This window comes from Colius striatus, chromosome 25 (genome assembly GCF_028858725.1).
Source record: "Colius striatus isolate bColStr4 chromosome 25, bColStr4.1.hap1, whole genome shotgun sequence".
NCBI lineage: Eukaryota > Metazoa > Chordata > Aves > Coliiformes > Coliidae > Colius > Colius striatus.
In genome coordinates this window covers 4,571,181-4,588,735 of record NC_084783.1, presented here as the reverse complement: position 1 = coordinate 4,588,735, position 17,555 = coordinate 4,571,181, and the positions used below count along the sequence as shown (strand labels likewise).

The 17,555-nt window shown below is 42.3% G+C and overlaps 1 protein-coding gene across 3 annotated transcripts; it reads right to left on the bottom strand.

The window, feature by feature from the left end:
* Window positions 1–326: 326 nt before the first annotated feature.
* LOC133627783 (HAUS augmin-like complex subunit 8) lies at window positions 327–8,685 on the bottom strand. 3 transcript variants are annotated; one of them, XM_062014889.1, is made up of 11 exons: window positions 8,282–8,685; window positions 7,911–7,981; window positions 7,768–7,823; window positions 7,395–7,488; window positions 6,581–6,694; window positions 5,999–6,081; window positions 5,338–5,409; window positions 4,660–4,818; window positions 3,651–3,792; window positions 1,767–1,908; window positions 327–1,010 (listed from the first exon to the last, which is right to left on the bottom strand). In XM_062014889.1, the coding sequence occupies exons 1-11, from the start codon at window positions 8,320–8,322 to the stop codon at window positions 890–892; spliced, it is 1,095 nt and encodes a 364-aa protein (XP_061870873.1). In that variant the 5' UTR covers window positions 8,323–8,685; the 3' UTR covers window positions 327–889. The 3 variants fall into 3 exon arrangements, with proteins under 3 accessions (XP_061870873.1, XP_061870874.1, XP_061870875.1); XM_062014890.1 differs by having other exon boundaries at window positions 5,338–5,406; XM_062014891.1 differs by lacking the exons at window positions 7,395–7,488; window positions 8,282–8,685 and having other exon boundaries at window positions 7,768–8,109.
* Between the last annotated feature and the right edge of the window lie 8,870 nt (window positions 8,686–17,555).

Sequence of the window (17,555 nt, the reverse complement as noted above, 5' to 3'; positions counted from 1 at the left end):
AAGCTGCTTTTCTCTCAATCCCAGCATTTGCAGCCAAAACAGAACCATCTTGCCTCCACAAGGCTTCCTCACTCGGCTACTTTTCAGGCTGATCTCTCAAGGCCTCCACCTCCCAGCTCTGCATCACAGAAGCAGGTACTGGCAGTTTTAACCCTTTGAGTGCGATTCCCACAGCTTGCCATTAGCACCTGTTAGTGCCTGCAAGTCCATCACTGCATATCTACAATCATAGAATGGTAGTGTAGTATTAGCCCTATGTAAGCCCAGATGGAAACAAAAGCTTCTGTAGTAGAACAGGGAAGATATTCTGGCATGAAGGCTAGAGATAAAGCAGTGGAAAGTAATCTTTATTATTAAAGAGAATAAAGTCCTTAAAAAGAAGATGGCAGGTTACTACAAAAACATTGATGGTTTTAATAATTCATTTCCAAGACAATCAGCCACAAAGTTAACAAAGTTTTCACTTGGTGGAAGTGACCAGGCTCTTTCTGATCCACTGGCGTTCTCGTACACTGCCCTCTAAAGAATGCTACTTGGGAAAAAGATGGAAATCAGTCTGAAAAGTCTAAATCAGTCTTGGAGCTACTTCCAAGAAAGGCAAACAAGAACTTTAAGAATACATAGGTCATATTTGCCAAGAAAATACTTTCAGTGTTGTCAAAGCAGAAGGTGTCAAAGAAATTTGCACTCAAAAAGGAGGTCTCCTTATGGGCAGAATGCAGAAGAAAACTCCCTTTATTTTAGGAAGCACACATGCTTACAGTGCTCACACAGCCTAAAAATGTTGGTAAGTTGTATGACTGACTGAAAATTGGACAAGTTGTATGTTCACACAGAAGCATGGTCTCGTTGCTTTAGAACCCGCTCGTTTGTCAAACAAGACACAAACTTAGCCGAAGTACCAGTCTCTTACAACATCTGGTCCATGCTGCTCTTCACATTTTCTTTGGTTACACAGAGAAACTTCTTTACTAACTTCAAACGCCAGGTTCTGCACTTGTGTGGAGCTCCTGGAATAAATGAAGCTAAATCAGTTACTCTAAAGGATAACAACTTCTGCTTAACCCCAAAGGCTATGGACATTTGACACCTGGACATTTGTATCATTCTCCTACCATGGAGCCACAAGAAAAACTGTCATATATATTATCTACCCAAAGGCTAAAATTTGGTGAAGGGAAGTCTGCAGCAGGGGGAGATGCTTTATGGTCTATTAATCTTCAAAGTTTTTACCTGTCATCTATTATAGCGAAATGAAGGAAGGGAGGAAAGGAAATAGATCATGCTTCATCTCTTCCTCCTGCTCTCAGTGATACTTTGTATTTGTTGACTCAATACTTAAGGAAAAAACCTTTTCTGTGCACCCTGTCACTTCTAAAGGGTGATACATTTCCATGGTTATTATTTAAGACACACTGCTTCCAGTTTGCCTTTCTGTCTCCTGCAGTTCTCATCTCCTATATACTTGCACTTTCCCAGGGCTATTCTTGGCCATTGAAATTCTCAGTGGAAGTGTCAGGGAATGGCACACAAAACTTGGCCAATTAGAAGAAACAAACAAAATGAAAAGTCCAAACGTCTTTCCTTTGACAGTAGGTAGGGTAGGGATGGAAATACAGATGCCCACTACAGACAGAACTAAACTCGGTGTTGTTCCCTCAGTTAATCCTCTTCCAAGACACATTCTACACACGGTCTGGCAAAACTATGGATTTTCCTCCCAACATTTAGCCAATAAGTCTTTTCACCTGATTCGCTGTAAATACCTTTGAATCTCTTGATCCAGTTTCTGAGAGACTTCTTTAAGGTCTTTCAGTACCCCAAACACTTGTGTGCTTTCTTCTGAGTAGCGTGGCATAATTTCTGCCAGAAGTTCCTGTGTGACAGTTAACTCCTTCTGCAGGCCATCTACAATATCAGATGGTAAAGATCTCATTCAAAAATACAGGCAGTGGCATCAACTCATACAAGATTACTTAACAGCCAAATATCCACAGAAACAAGTGAACTAGGTAATGAAAGCTACTGTTTGTTCAGCTTTCACAATCACCCCAAGAGAAAACTGGGAAAGCTAAGTTATTTTTAGCTATGGAGACTAACAGCAGCAAAACCAGGGGACAGACCTGCTGGAGAGCAGCTCCAGGAGAGAGACCTGGGAGTCCAGGTTGACAGCAAATTAAACGTGAGCAGCAATGTGAGCTCGTGGCCAAGAAAGCCAATGGCATCCTGGGGCATCAGGAACAGTGTGGGCAGCAGGTCAAGGGAGGTTCTGCTGCCCCTCTACTCTGTGCTGGGGAGGCCTCATCTGCAGTCCAGTGCCCAGTTCTGGGCTCCCCAGCTCAAGCGGGAAAGAGAACTGCTGGAGAGAGCCCAGCAAGATGCTGAGGGGACTGGAGCATCTTCCTTCTGAGGAAAGGCTGTGGGATCTGGGGCTGTTCAGTCTGGAGAAGAGGAGACTGAGGGGGGAGCTCATTCATATTGACAAGTATCTAACTGCTGGGTGTCAGGAGGTTGGGGCAACACTTTTTTTTCTGTTGTCTCCAGTGACAGGACAAGGGGTGATGGAAAGAATCTGGAACACAAACAGTTCCACTTGAGGAAAAACTGTTTCAGTGTTTGAGTGAGGGAGCCCTGGCCCAGGCTGCCCAGGGAGGCTGTGGAGGCTCCTTCTTGGGATGTTTCCAAACCCACCTGGACACGTTCCTGTGTGACCTGATCTAGGTGGGAGCTGCTTTGGCAGGGGGGCTGGACTGGATGAGCTCTAAAAGTCCCTTCCAACCCCCACTGTACAGCGATTCTACGAGCAGCCTAATAAAATTGCTAATCAAATTTTCATTTAGAATATGTAAAAGACTTTCACATGACAAATGCAAGAGAAAAGCATATTTTATACATCCAAATTTCCCTGGCCACTTACATACATTGCTTTTTGCATATAATCCCAAAATGGAACTGATCCAGTCCTTTCCTTCAGCATTCACCAACCAAAAATAAGTATTTCTTTCAATCTTCCTTACAAAAAAACCAAGTTCTTCAATAAATCTCCTCCATTTGTTTTAAAGTGTAAGCAAGATCGTTGTAGATGGTTTAAGAATCTCATTACTAGCAGATCAGCAGTTTAAAGATATCTTTTTTGTCCAGACTTCAATACAGAACACAAGTACTCATTTATCAAACAAGCACTCTCTGGCTCAAGATATCCCAGGGCACATTTAAACTCTAGTTGTACAGGAAATGTGAGCACGTCTACCCACGTGACTTTATCTCTCAAACACAGAAACAAAAAGAGATCACAGTATGTTTGTAACTCTATAACTTGCTCACTCATTAGGAACTAGAAAGGAAGAGGAATGCCACAAATAGGTAAAACACACACTTTCTTTAGCAATTTTCTGCATGAAAGCTGCCCCAGTTTAGACAGTTTTTCCTGCTGCAAGATAAAAACCTTGTTCAGGTGTGGTTTAGTGGTTAAACAGAGACAAAAATTACTCACAGCAAAACATGTGACTACTGCTGCAGCCCAGTGTCCATACAAGCTGTAAGAGCACATAAATTCCTGCAGTGGCCAGAGAGCCAGCATACCACAAAAAGCTAGCATATCACAAAATCGCTATTTTTTATAAGAAGTTTGATGAATCCAATTGCCATACCAAGGTATGTTTGTGCATCTCCTTCTATGTGAATATTCCTGATGGGTAATTTATGTCTAGCGGCATCCAGCGAAGTAGCAAAGTTTTTATATTGCTCCTTAAACTGTTCACAAACAGCAACAAGGGGGGAAAGTACATCCATCTGAAAGAGAGGCACAAATAGTTTATAAAAAACTCCAAGTACCGCTCTGAAATGCTCATTTACAGAAGAATTTGAGAAGTTTGTGGTAGGATACTCCTCTAATGCTGCTTACTAGATTTTCCTCTACCACCCCAAAATGTCTATGTCAAAACCAATTTCCTTGTTACTGCTGTTGAGAGCTATTAGCAATAGATCAGGTGAAGTGTACTATACATGACACTACAGTTAAGAGTGTATTCATCAGAACACTGAAGTCTTGTTGAATTTTTGCAATGCATATTTATTAAAAGCAAACCTAAGATCAGTTCTGAACATTTGTTATTCCCAAAGAACTACCTTTTAATGTGATGCAACAGAACTAACAAAACACTGACAAAGAGGGGAAGACTTAGCTTCTAAGATCACCTGTTACCAAGAACTTAATTAGAAACTTGCCTTCTTACAATCAGGCCACAACTATCGCTGATGTATAAAAATAAATCAAAGTACAGATGTCCACCTCTCATCTAAAGGTCAACATCTCAAGCTCTAGCTATAACTGTCATTGCCCAGCAGCAGGGTGTTCACATGGCTTAAGACACTTGCAGAGCTTGTAAAGTACTCTGGTGATCAGTGCACTACTGCTGCCCCTTGCAGCTCTAACTTCTCCTTGCCTATGTACACGACACAACCAAGAAAGTGACAAAAGGTCTGTGTTTAGGTTACTAGGAAACATTTCGTGCTACAAGAAGTCAATCTTTATTTTAAGATGCATAAAACCACGTCCCAGGAGACAAGAGAAGCAGAAGAATCTTCTCTGGATAAAGGACTACTTCCTAAGTGAGCTTGTTTCAATAGAGAAGAGGTCCAGACTGTAATAAAGCCTACCTGTTTGTCTAATGCTTCCTCTAGTCTCTGCTCTCTCTCTTTGAGTAGAATTTCACGCTTCAGCTCCCAGAGCTTCTCCTGCTGTCTCTCCTTTTCTTCACATAACCTTAACAAGTTCTCTTCTGTTTTTTTCTCCAGCTCAGCAAGATTTTTTTCTGCCTATTACACACACACACACAAAATATTAACTCAAGTAACACTAGTCTAAGTTACTCTGAATAAACAAGTGTAAGGACCAGACCAGATCAAAGAGCTGCAGTTAAGGAAGCAAAGACCTCATGCAATAAGCACAGGACATTATAGTTAGTGCCCCCTCCATCATCTTCCCTCAACCTCCCAAATGATTTTTGTAAAGGAAAACCAGACATAAAAAGCACTGAGTGAACAAAGAGCAAAAAGTCATTGCTACAACCATGAACCCAACCAAACGCTCTCCTTCAGTCTTCTCAAGACTTCTGCATACCCCTGCTTTGTGAAGAACAAGACCCAGCTTCATAAACTGGCACTGCATTCACTCTAAGAGAGTTTTCAAAGCAAGGAAAATGGTTTTACAAGCATAAACATAGAAAGTCACAAAAATCTAACTGTTACAGGTCAGAAAGCATAGACAAGGCATTAAACAGTTCCTCAATATCAAGTTCTTCCGTCTGAAATACCAAATACTTGACTGACTCTCACCTTTATTCTTAGGTAAGTTAAAAGCAGTGTCAGAGACTCCAGCTCTTCAATCACAACATCATCATTTCCCTTCTAGAAAGAAAAGAACATACTAGAGCAAATTTGGTATTTCAACAATTATTCTTCTAATGTTCAAACAAATCACTGAAAGTTCCATTTGTGCCCAGAATCATCATCGAGTCATCAACAACAGTCTGCTCCAAAGAAGGCTGGGTTATTAAACAATGCACATTCAATACACCTCTGTGCTTCACCCTTTTCTGTAACATTCTCAGCACATTTTTTCAGTGCTAGGTTGAACAAGATCTGCACTTTGAGTCAGGTTGAATCAATGTTGGTTTTCTGAGTAAAAAGGTCAGAAAATATTGAAAGATCTGATCTAATTAACAAGTAGGACAGAAACACAAGAAGAATACACTTGAGGAGATGCTACAAGTGGAGCAGGTTCTTTACCACAGGGAATGGAAGCAAAACTTCAGTCAGTGTTAAGACATCTGATAAACAAGAACATCACCAGCAACACAACAGACATAGCCTCTGACTTCTTCCAGAGGGCTTCAGCTGATTCCAGGACCCCAAAGTTGTTATGGAGATTAAAGATAAACAGAGAACCTTCATTTCACACATTTCAAAAGACACACATGAAAGCAGTGAGACTCACCTTTTTTGCTCGGCTTTTACGTGTCCCAGTAGCTCCTTTGCAAACAGGTTTTGAATGATGAGTCTCTTCACAAGCACTTTTATCTGTGTTGCAACAGAAAAGTTATTGCCCTCTTCTACCAAAGTATACAGGGTGGAACAACACACCATCAGGTCCTTCACATGCAAAGACAACTTCAAGATTATTATGTGTGCTCTGCTTCTGAGTCTGATGACACGAGATGTGCATCGTGGGAGCATTAAGCTGCAAGTGACAGTTACAGATCCCAGGGAAACAACTGGCCAAAGGGCTGATAATCTGACACTCATCTGTCACAGGAACAAAGAATGGAGAGCACTTTGTTCTTGAAAACTCAATGCTAAACAAAAAGAACCGAGCACCCAGACAATTAAATAAAACAGATGATTAAAATTAAACTCCAAAGGTCTTAATAGCTCTGCTTAAGGACACTTGCAACAACATTCAACTTCCCTTCAGAAGTCCTTTCATGAATCTAGAAGAACAGAAGGTTACTTATCATCAAGTCATGGCACAGACATGAAAAATAATAAACCTGGAACCTGAGTATGAGTGGAAGCTTACCAGTAACAGGTGAAAGATCAAGCTCTGGTCGACTACTTTTATCTTCATCTAATAAAGTGGATTGCAAGTCACCTTTCTCAAAACTGCTTTGGTTTAATGAGCCAGGGACACGACCTGAAGAAAGAAGCTGTTGTCAGACTAAAAGAATTAGAGTAGATTCTGCACAAAGTCACAATTCTGTGTGCTTTCACTAATATTTGGGCACCTTACACAAGCTTCTACATATTTTGTCTCTCTCTCTCTCATTTGCTTCCTCCCTGACTTATCTCAAGATAAGGTGGCTCAGAATGTTATCCTCTGAAACATTTCACAGCTCAACAACAGAGAATAATGTTATTAACTCAGGATTTTCAAGTCACCTGGAGAAAAGTTTTGTTAGAAAATTCTTTTGTGACTCTTGCAAAAGAAACAAAAATGGACTGTCCTGCAGCCAGAGATTCTCAGTCATTTACTCTTGGTTTACTGAAAAGATTAAATAGAAAAGCTGGGTAACTGTGAGGGCACAGTGAAAGCAGAGTTCAAAGTCTTGTGCAGGAGGCAAGAAATAAGGTTAGACAACCCAAAGACTTCATCACAAAACAGTCTCCTATCAGAACATTAACTTTCTATCAGAAGATTCAAAGGAGACTTCAATGCACTTGAGTTTACACCTCTTAATCCCACATCATTTATTAATTCCCTCTGTATCCAGATGCGAGTAAAACAAAAGATCATCTTGTAGCAGCATTTTAGAGTTCTTCAGGGTACCATCAAGTTCTTAAGGGCTGGAAATAAATACACAAAAGAAGAGCTCTTAAATTCTGGTAATACCTACCAGCCGAAGCGCCACGTTTCCGAGGCACTGATCTGGGTTTAGTGGCAGCGGATGTTTTAGCAGTGGATGTCGAAAAAGAATGTACTGAATTACCCTGACAATCAAGAAATGAGTAAGACTGAATATCATTGTCACCGGCAATCTATATTCACTCCGACTTGAACGCTGACAATAAACAACTACAGGCCCAGCTCGTCTTGTTGCTTCGCAAGTCACCTCGAGCTGCCATCCCAGACTGCATCCAGCGCTACACCACGACTCGCTCCGAACCGCGGCGGGTGCTGGTATCGCTTCGGTCTCGCTGCCACACGCCCCAGCCGCCCCTCGCACCATTTCTGACCCCGCGGAGCGCCCCCGAGAGTCGTCCAACTACCTTCTCGCCGTCCTTCTGAAAGCACTGCAGATAGCGCGACTTCACGACCCGTCCTCCTGAGGAAGAAGCGGCGAGAGCTCAGCCGGGCCCGCCGCCCCGCCTCGCCCCTCAGGCGGACCGCGCTCGCCATTCCGCCCAGGTACCTTTCGGCTCCGTCTCGGACACTCGTCCGCTCGCCCCCCTGGCGCTGCGGTTGGGGGCCTGCCCGGACATCCTGCAAACACAAAGCAGTAGACGACAGCGGGCGCAGACGGGGAGCGAGGAGCCGGCCGGCGGGCCGCTACCCCGCTCTCACGCCGCCGCCTCGGCCGCCATCGCGTTCGAACCGCCGCGCGCGCAGCGCCGGCCCCCGCGCGCCCCCTGGCGGCGCGGAGCAGGGACACGAGCCCGGCCGGGCCGCAGGGTCACGGCCCGGGCACGGAGCCCTCCCGCCCCGGCACAGCCCCGCCACGCTCCCCTCGGCGCCAGGGCAAAGCGCGAAGCGACGGGCTGACAACGCCTAAACGTGACTGACCTCGCCGGTTTCGCCTCAGGTCTTGGGCGGGAGGTGGCCATGCTCTGCAGACTCAGCTGACGAACGGCAAGAACGCTACGGGAGGGAATTTCTGCGCCGCCCCACTGAGCTACGGAATCGCTGGAAAAGCGGCAGCGACACCACCGCCTCTGCAGCGGGAGCCCTCACGGTGCCAGGAGGCGACGCTCCCGGCCAGGAACGGCACCGGTGTAGTTTGGTTTTGACAGGAACCTGGCCACTCCCTCTTCCCGCCGCAGGGCCCAGCCCCCGGCTCCCGACATCACCCTTTCCCGAGCCGCGCAGGGAGCCACAGGCGGGGGCGCGGGCCGGGCCGGGGCGAGCCCGGCGCCTCCTCCCGCAGCTCCAGGCGGTGCTTTGCGCCTCCCGGCCTGGCGCGGGGCTGCGCGCATGCGCAGTGCGCTCGAGGCGCTGAATGGGCGCCGCCCTGCCTCCCTGTACCCGGAAGTGGCGAGCGGGGCCTGTGGCGGGCGGCGGCGTTAGTCGCTACCGTTTGACACGGCGGCTGAGGTAAAACAGAGGCGGAGCGCGCCCCTGGGCATCCAGGTTCCTTCTTCCCTTCATTCCCTTCTTTCTCTTTCGTCTCTGTAGCCGGCGTGGTGCCGGTGGCGCTCCTGACGGACGGGGTGCCATCACAGCGGTGCTGTCCCCCGAGGCCCGTGTGGTGGGGCGCTGTGAGGCAGGTGCGGGAGTTCTCGGGGCGGGGGGGAGGCGGGAGACGGGCGGGAAGAAATCGTGGAGCTCCAGCAATTCCCTCAGGGGTCTGGAGCCCGGGAGCAGTTCTGGGAGTCCCCCCTTGAGGCGGTGGGTGCTGGAGCGGAGCGGTGCCCGGGAGCAGCAGACTGAAGTTGTGTGGGCTGGTAACCGACGCGATGGCAGATGTGTTGCTGCTCTCTTGTTTTGCGTCTGATGTACCCGAAGAGCCGGCCGTGCCTTAGGGAAGGGACGTGCCTCGCTGCCCGGCTGCGTCTTCGGTCTCTCGGGAGACGTGCAAGGGAAAATCTGCCCATTGATCAGGGCAAGACGCTAATTTCTGTCTCCTGTTTCCTGATCTCTCGACTATGCAGCGTTCTGCTTTTTCGCATGATGTCTTTAACTCTTGGTACGAACAGCCTGTAAGCTTTCATACAAATATCCCAGTGTCTTCCAGAAAGAACCCGTTAAAACTTTCTGGATTCTTTTGTTTCTTTGTTTTATTTTTGGGCAACTCTTGGTGTCAGTGCTGCTGCTGTGTTGAGGTTGTGCTTTATTATGGTGACTGTCATTGCCTGTCATGTTGTATGCCTCTAGATGTTTGTATCTTGCTAGTGATATGGTTTTTAGGTAAGTTTGAGTTAGCAATCTTTGCAAAGTAAAACTTCTGTAATCTGGGAATATGTCGTTGTTGCATGTTTATAGACTAAAAGCAGCAGAACATTATCCTGATTCATTACGGTTGTTACCGTGTGGTTGATACAAGTATGTGTGATCCCTAATGCAAGATGACTTCCCAGTATCATTTTGTTTGTTTTCTGTTACTCCATGAGTATTTTGGCAAAATTTTTACCGAGTTTTATTTGCAAGTTCTTTTTCTGAAAAGTCAGAAGTGCTTTGGATGCAGATAAGTTCAGTATTCCTTGATTTCACCTTCTGGAAATGTGTGGCAGTGTAGCAAAGGGCTGGAGATGATCTCAGACCTCCTGCAAATGCAATTATCCTTTCCAAGATGTCATCAGCATCCTCCCACGTTACTCCTAGAGGTGGACTGGTATCAGTTTATCTACCTCCCTGTTTGCAAATAAGAGTTTGTCATGGGTAATTAGATGCTCTCTGATTTCAAGTTTCTTAGCTGGAATACATGGCTGAAGTACTTGCCCTGAAGTAACAGAGTGAGGTAACCCTGTGTTCTGTTTTAGTACATTAGAGTCACACCCATCCCATTTTAGTAAGTCTTTAGTGTTTTTAACTCAGAATCTTGTCAGGAACAAATCCATTTATTGTAGGGAAAGCAACATGGGGAACTTCAGTTCATAGCAGCTTCAAGATTCATTGTGTGTCTTTTAGAAAAAGAGTTGTTCTTGATCTCTTCTTGTCTTTGAACTCACAGTGAGATTCTCTATCTACTCTACATAAAGTCCAGTAACATTGTCTGTGCTTTTCAGGAGGATGTATCTAAGGCCATTTCCTTAATCATTAGTGTTTACTTACTACCATGGAACTCAGGAGTTGCTGCAGTAACTGGAACTAGTTTTATACAGCTGTACAGTTTGGGTTATGCAAGGTTTGGCTTGAATGTTTTTCTCAATGAAAAGCTTTTTCAGTAGTTGAATGTTGTAGTTTCTGCAGTGACTGGGCACCTGTCTGTGCCAATGGATAATCTAGTCAGAGTGGGAAGACTCATCTGTTTCTGGTTTTCTGTGGAACCTAAAACACTTACAGAACTGAATAATTTAGGAAGACTAAATGCAGCTGATGATAAATCTAAATGAGGTTTACCTAGAAAGTAATGCTTAGTGCAGTCTGGGTTTTCTGACAAATGATGATTCAAACATTAGACCTCTTGAATAATCCTGTATACGATTGTTTGACTCATATGCACGTAGCTGAGTATCACTTAGTCTAACATGGTCTTTCCTTAGCTAGATGGTCCAATACCATGATTCACATATCTCAGGCATTTAAAAAGGAAAAAGTCCTAAAAGATGCAACAGTATGAGCTTTCTCAACAGTCACAGAAAGAGTGAAAAATTAGGATTCCACAAAAAGTTTGTGGTTTGCTACTCTTTTTTTTGTTACATTTGGATTTTTGTACTTTGTTCTGTTTTGAAGACTGTTTATTAATCAAATTTCTAAGAAGTGAGACCTGCTTATTTTAATATTGAGAAGTGTGAGATGCTGCTAAGTGTTTTTCTCAGTGGATGGCTGTTTTAGTGGGTAACCTGCCTTCTGAACAGTGTAGGAGTGCCTTTATTTCAGAAAAGGAAAATTCAGAGATTTTTGTCTCTAGTATATCATGTTTTCTTGATGTATCACATGACTTCAGTGTGACTTGCCAAGTTGCTTTTATCTAGGCTTTATTGTGGTGCTTGTATCCGATTACCAAGCGAAACTCAATGCAGAGCCTAGAAAAAGATGCATTTCCTTTAATGACCAACAATGTTTAACAATAAAAGTGGGTTTAAAGGTATTTTTGTTGTGTGTACATTCTGCTGATGAACCTCTTTTGTATGAATCGGAAGGAAAAAAAGTAGTTAAACCTCAAGTTTCTTAAGAAAATTTCTTATCAGAGGAAATGCAGTTTTGGACCAGAGAAATTTTTTACTTCCTTTGTTGACAGCTGTAATGCCATTAAGGATAAAATAAAGAAAACTGCAAAAGGTGGTAGAATAGCCTCCAGGGTTCTTTTGGCTTATGTTATTTCCCTCTAACACTCTTGGTTGTTTTGCCTTCTTTCCCCGTTTTCTCAACAAGGCCACATTTCAGTTTCCTCTGAATCATACTGAAGTGTGTGTCTGTAACTCTGACACAACACGTTTTTTGTAAGGTAGTAAAGTTTCACAGGCCTTTAGTGTCACTGTAAGCCTGATAAGGTGTCTTTGTCTTGAGGTTAAACTGCATTTGAATCATTAAGAGGAAGCAGACCTCTGCATCTTTAGGTGCTTTGAGGGCATAGATTGAGATCAGGGTGTCAAGGGTTACAGGAGAGCAGAGAGAAGGTAACTGAGAAGGAAATGTTGTAAGGAAGGTAATTTATTTGACTTTTTCCTGTATTATGTTGCATTACTTGCATTGCAGTGCAGTTTCTCCTTTGTTAGGCATCTGTGGCAGTAACTTCTTTGGCAGGATTGATTACCAAGAGTAATAAGAAATGTATTGTAAATTTGCATGCTTCATTCAGAGCTACTGCTTTTGGAGTAGAAAAGGCCAAGAGCTTCTACTTGAAGAAAACTAAGGATCTAAACTTGTTTAGCTCAATAAAATTTTGATGAGCAAGAAAAATAATGATGTGTTAGTAGAATGCCAGGCAATTTTCAGGTTATATACGAATGTACAAGTGTCTGGAATACTGGGAAAAGAAAGAGTTAAAATTCATTATGCTCAACTAACAGCAACTGTACATCCTTATGATGTAAGGCAAGGGTTGAGGCATTTGCCTTTCTTGTAATGCACAGTTAATTGTGGAAACTTTAGGGTGCCTCCAGTAGCCATTTGGCAGGAAATTCCTTGCTTTGGAAATCAAGGACAGATAACAGCTGATTAGTTTTGAAATTGCAAAATGCTTTCCATTTAAGCAGACTGAGGTGTCTCTTTTCTGGGTAGTCATTGATTTTTCTGATATTTAATAATATTAGAGATCAAATACTCGTGTTTTTACTTTTACGTTGAAAATTACTTCATGAGCAATGTGAGAAGCTTGAATCTTACATCTTGAGGAACACAGCACTGTAAATACATGTGAAAATGTGAAGAACTGGAATATTGTAAAGTTCATCCTCAACCATTTTGCTGTAATGGTAGCTTTCCTTTTTTAGCTTCACTATGATTCATTGACTAAATATGTGACTTCAAATTATGGCCTTATTTAAACTAAACAGATATCCTGAGCTGATTGGGGCAAAGTCCTCTTCTAGTACATTACTGCATTATTAAGTGGACAACGTTGGCTTTAATGTAATAAGAAAGTAATTGGTTTAATGGAGACTTGAACACACTTAGAAAATACCATCCAAATTACCATGTAGAATTGAAATATTTGGCTTTCTATTTCTATTAACAGCAGCAAAAAGTAAAATTCCAGATTCATGATAAATTATGTAACCTACTGCATTTCTTCTGCAGAGTACTGAAGTAGTTACGTGAAGTGTTGCCCGGCTCGGTGATTTAAGTGGCAAGTGTAATCCTTCCTCCAGTGATGGACTAAAGAGTTCATCCCCACAATCATTTAGATTATTTTTTGTAGGACCAGTAGATTTTTGTTTTTTCCAAGCAAATGCAAATACGAATTGATAGGTAACATAAAAATAAATGTGGCATTAGGCCATTGCCTTGCCAGCTCATTTTGTTAGTGCTGTTTGCAAAGGATAGAGTAGGGAAAAGTAACAAAATCCTGAAAAGAGGTTTTTAGGTTGGTTGGTTTTGCTTCCATTTTTCTTGACTTGTTGGAATTATCCTTCTGGGATAGTTGAGTAAAGGTGGCCTGTAACTGTTACCTTATACCTGGCACTATTTCAGATTTACTTGTCTTCAGTCTCACTTGAAATAAGTCATGTTAAATTGTGTATGTTATACTGGCACAAAGAAACCACTGTCTCAAGGGTGCAAATCATATATCACTCTATCCTTTGACTCACTAATGCTGTGCAGCTGCTGCTCCACTCCTGCCCACAGAACTGATAATCTAATGTTTTGGATAAAAGGTTACCATCAAAGGCTTTGCATGTCTCAACTTTTTCTGACTTTTTTTTGTTTGTTTTCCCTGGCTTACCTAACTCTGCTTGCATCTGTGAAACAGTACTATGGTGAGAAATAATGCTTTGCTGTGTTTTGTGGATGCTGATGAATGTCCTTAGTAAATTTTATGTGCTGTTAAGGGCTTGTGACAAGTAAAATATTTGAAGGGAAACAGGAAGGAGTCTGAATGTGAAGTCTAAAATTAGTTGATGTGCAGCAAATGCCAGCTTCTGCCTCCCACTTATGAAATTCTTTACTATACACATCTTTGGGTTTTCCCATGCGTTGGAAAGGAGCTTCTTATAAAAAAGGTACTGAAAAAATTGAGATAGCTTTGCAGAATTTCCATCTACAGAAAGAATTCAACAGTGGTGGTTGTGCTGCTGTGTTCCTGAGGTTGCTGTTTCACCTGCTGACCAGTATGGTTTCATTATTCCCTTCTACTCCAGTATTTCTCCTTTTGCTTCCAGCCTTCTCTGCACCTGAATTCAGGCTTGTGCTTCGTTGATGAGCCAAATGGCATCAAATAGATATTTCAATTGCTTAAAAAAATGCTAAGTAATTAGAGATAATACAATTAGAAGGAATCCTTCTAATCATCTGTTCAGACCACTCAACGTAAACAAGAGAGTGTTACGGTACCTAATTAACTGTTCTAATGAAGATGTTCATCTGTAATTGGGGTCTGGCTAATTTTCTAAACAGGACCTTAGCAATGACGTCTCATCTTCAGTGCCATTTAACTTTTCGCAGTGTAGGGTAGCTTTCTGGTGATGTTTATGTTTTACACTAGCTTGAATGTTTTTAGCTTTGAATTCCAGCAGTGGCTTGTTCCTCCAGACTGCTGATGGTTGCTAAACTCTAGTCCTCCGTGCAAGGACTTAAACTGATAGCAGTCTCCTCTGTGTGTTTCTAATAGACAAAGCTTCTAGAGTATTTTGCTGTTAGGGAGTATTTTCTATCAGATTTTGTAGTTATTGTTGCCATTCTTACTCAGCTACTTCAGTGAGTTTTGGATATATTCTAGATTGGTCACATACCTTTTGAGTACAAGGATAATGTGGCCACCTAACCTAATACTCATGTGATGTTTTTCTGGGAATAAGGTTCACTGTCATGCTTGTAGTGTTGTATTAGAATGCCATTTTAAAATAATTACTTGCTGTGGTTTTCGAACCTATTTGAGACAGCTGCCATCCCTGTGGTATGGGCTGTTTCTTGGATAAATTCCGTGTTACAGATCTATGAACTGAGCTGAAATTTGTTCAGCATTTGTTTTCTTGCTCCTCTACTAACAAGCTATAGAGTTTATCTGGCTTTTTATTGCTTGCTGCCTTGTTAATCTCTCTGTGATATATTTTTTTATTAGTGACTATTTTATTTCCTTGAGAACCATCATGAAAATGTTTACTTGGTCAGGAATCCAGCCTCACTAGGATTTAATCCTCAGTTGCTTGACGATACAGTCCTTATTACCAGAATTCATTAGGTAACCCACTTAGGATCTGGTCAATGTGTGCTCTTTTGCTTTTATGTTCTAATTTGTCACTTGGAATATTGTTTAGTATGAAGTCAGAGATCTGTCTCTTAGAGCAGTATTATGATCATATTTTATGTCCTTTATAGTAAAATAACAAGTAGTTGGAGACCAGCAGGTTTCCCTCAAAGCTCTGTGATGACTAGGTATTCTCAGACAGAAGAATTTAAGTATCATGTTATTTTTTTCTGGGACTCATGTAGTGCATTTTCAGGTAAATAAACTGGCTAACAAAAGCAGAATTGGTTGAAAGGAATCAACAGTAATTGAGTGATACTTTTCCTTAAGTGACTTAGAGAATGTAGAGTTTTTTTCTTCTTAAAGCCTCATAATGAGTATTGAAAGCCTCATAATCAGTATTAAATAATTCAAAGTAGCCTATCTGTTTGAAGTCATTGTTTGCAAGAGCAGTCTCAAATCTTGATGCTGTTGAAAGCAAGGAAATACTGTCTGGATTTGCTATGTGATTAAAAAAAAGGGCAGTGTTATGCCAACTGACTGTTTACTACTGATGTGACTCTATGCTGAAATCATGTTTCAGCAAGTTACTTCTACTGTAATCTTCCATATCGTTGCTATAGAGTGATGGGTGCCTGCTTCAGCTTCCATCAAGTTGTATGATGACTGCATAATCTAGAAGTCTATATGTAGCATAAATACATTAAGGTTGATGTCTGCATGTTACTTTGTCAGAAATCTGCCCTCTTAAGGTTCAGGGGTCTTTCTCTTTCTTGTTTTTCAGTTATACTCACCTGAGCAGACATTATACCAGCTACTGCCATTGCTGCTTACTGTAACTGGCCTGGGTTTTTTACTGATAGAGAAGAGGCCATCTGTGTTCTCTGGAAAGTGTAATACAGGAGTCTTGAGCAATGTACCAGAGACACCTTGGCAGCTGACACAAGGTGAGGTTAAGAAGTGTATACGAGTAAAGTCAGAGGTCAATACCTAGGTTCAGCTCTTCTATACAGGCAAAAAGTTGGTGCCATATTTTATAGGGTGCTCTTTTGGCAAAAATGCTCGCTGAGGGGACTTCCTCTATCATACAAGACAGTGTTTCTGAAACTAGTTGCTGAGGGGGAAAAAAGGAAGTCTGCACAAGGCTGTCTTCCTTGAACCGGCTCACAGACTTGAGAAGAAAATGGTCACTGGTTTGGGTTTGTTTTTTTTCCCTCTGTGCTTCAGATTCATTCTTCCCCATGAGCAGCAGTCTACTGTAGATTCTGCTGTACATTAAGGTGTTTGAGCTTCTAAAGATTAGGAATGCTTACACTTGCATAATTACTTCAAGATACTTCAGACTTGCTGGCTACTGGTCACTGATAGTTAAAGGAAATGGACGAAGGACATTGAGCGCACTGTTCCACCCTTTGTATGACAGTTATTGCAATAAGCTCTCCTTGGTGAATGAAGAAGGAAATTTAACAAGGGAAAAAAAACCCAATCATTGTCAGAGGGATCATACAGCTTGACCAGAGAAGTGCTGTGGTTTGACTTGCTGTCTGTGGCTTGCTCAGCCTTCCTCTTGATGAGTAGCCGGTAAAAATGGTCCAGCTTGCATAGTAGTATTGTCTGTAATCTAACTATTCAGAGTTCCCTTAAAGCACAGCTTTCTACTCTGAGGCTGTTCATGAGGCAGAACTATGTCATATGTTTCTGTGAAGTGATTCATTACTTGCAGTGGAAGTGGCAGCTAAATACTTCCAACTCTACTGATTTTAATTTTAAATGATTGCTCTCTGTGGCCTTATGCAAGTTCCTGTGCAGTTGTTCAGTAGCAAAAAGCAACTTCATTGGCATTTCTCTGCATCTTTTTTTAATATCTGGCATGTAGGTGTATAATTAGAGCATTTTGTTCTTGAAAAAAAAAATGCAACTGATATTCTGGGTATGCAACTTTACAAACTGTTAAAACAAAGGAGGTACTTCATTTTCCTTTGACTATCCATTGATAAGCTAATAAACTGGTGAGCTAAAGCAATATAAGCAAACCTAGTCCTGGTGATGTGAGTGCACCAAATTGCAGCTGAGACAAAAATCACCCATAAAGGCATAGAATGTTACTAAGTCTGGAGGCTTTTAACTTGGTGGTGAAGAGGAAGTTGACTTCCGTGAGGTTGATGTTAGGTTGAAGTTAGATTGCTGGCCTACATCAAGGATGAAAGGAGGAAAAAGCAATGAGAAAGGGTTACTATTGGAGACTCATGAATGAGGCTCCTGAAACCCAGTGAGGAAAAAGTAGATGTGAAAGGCGTAATGGCTTGTGAATTGAGTGGTTTGGTATCTTGT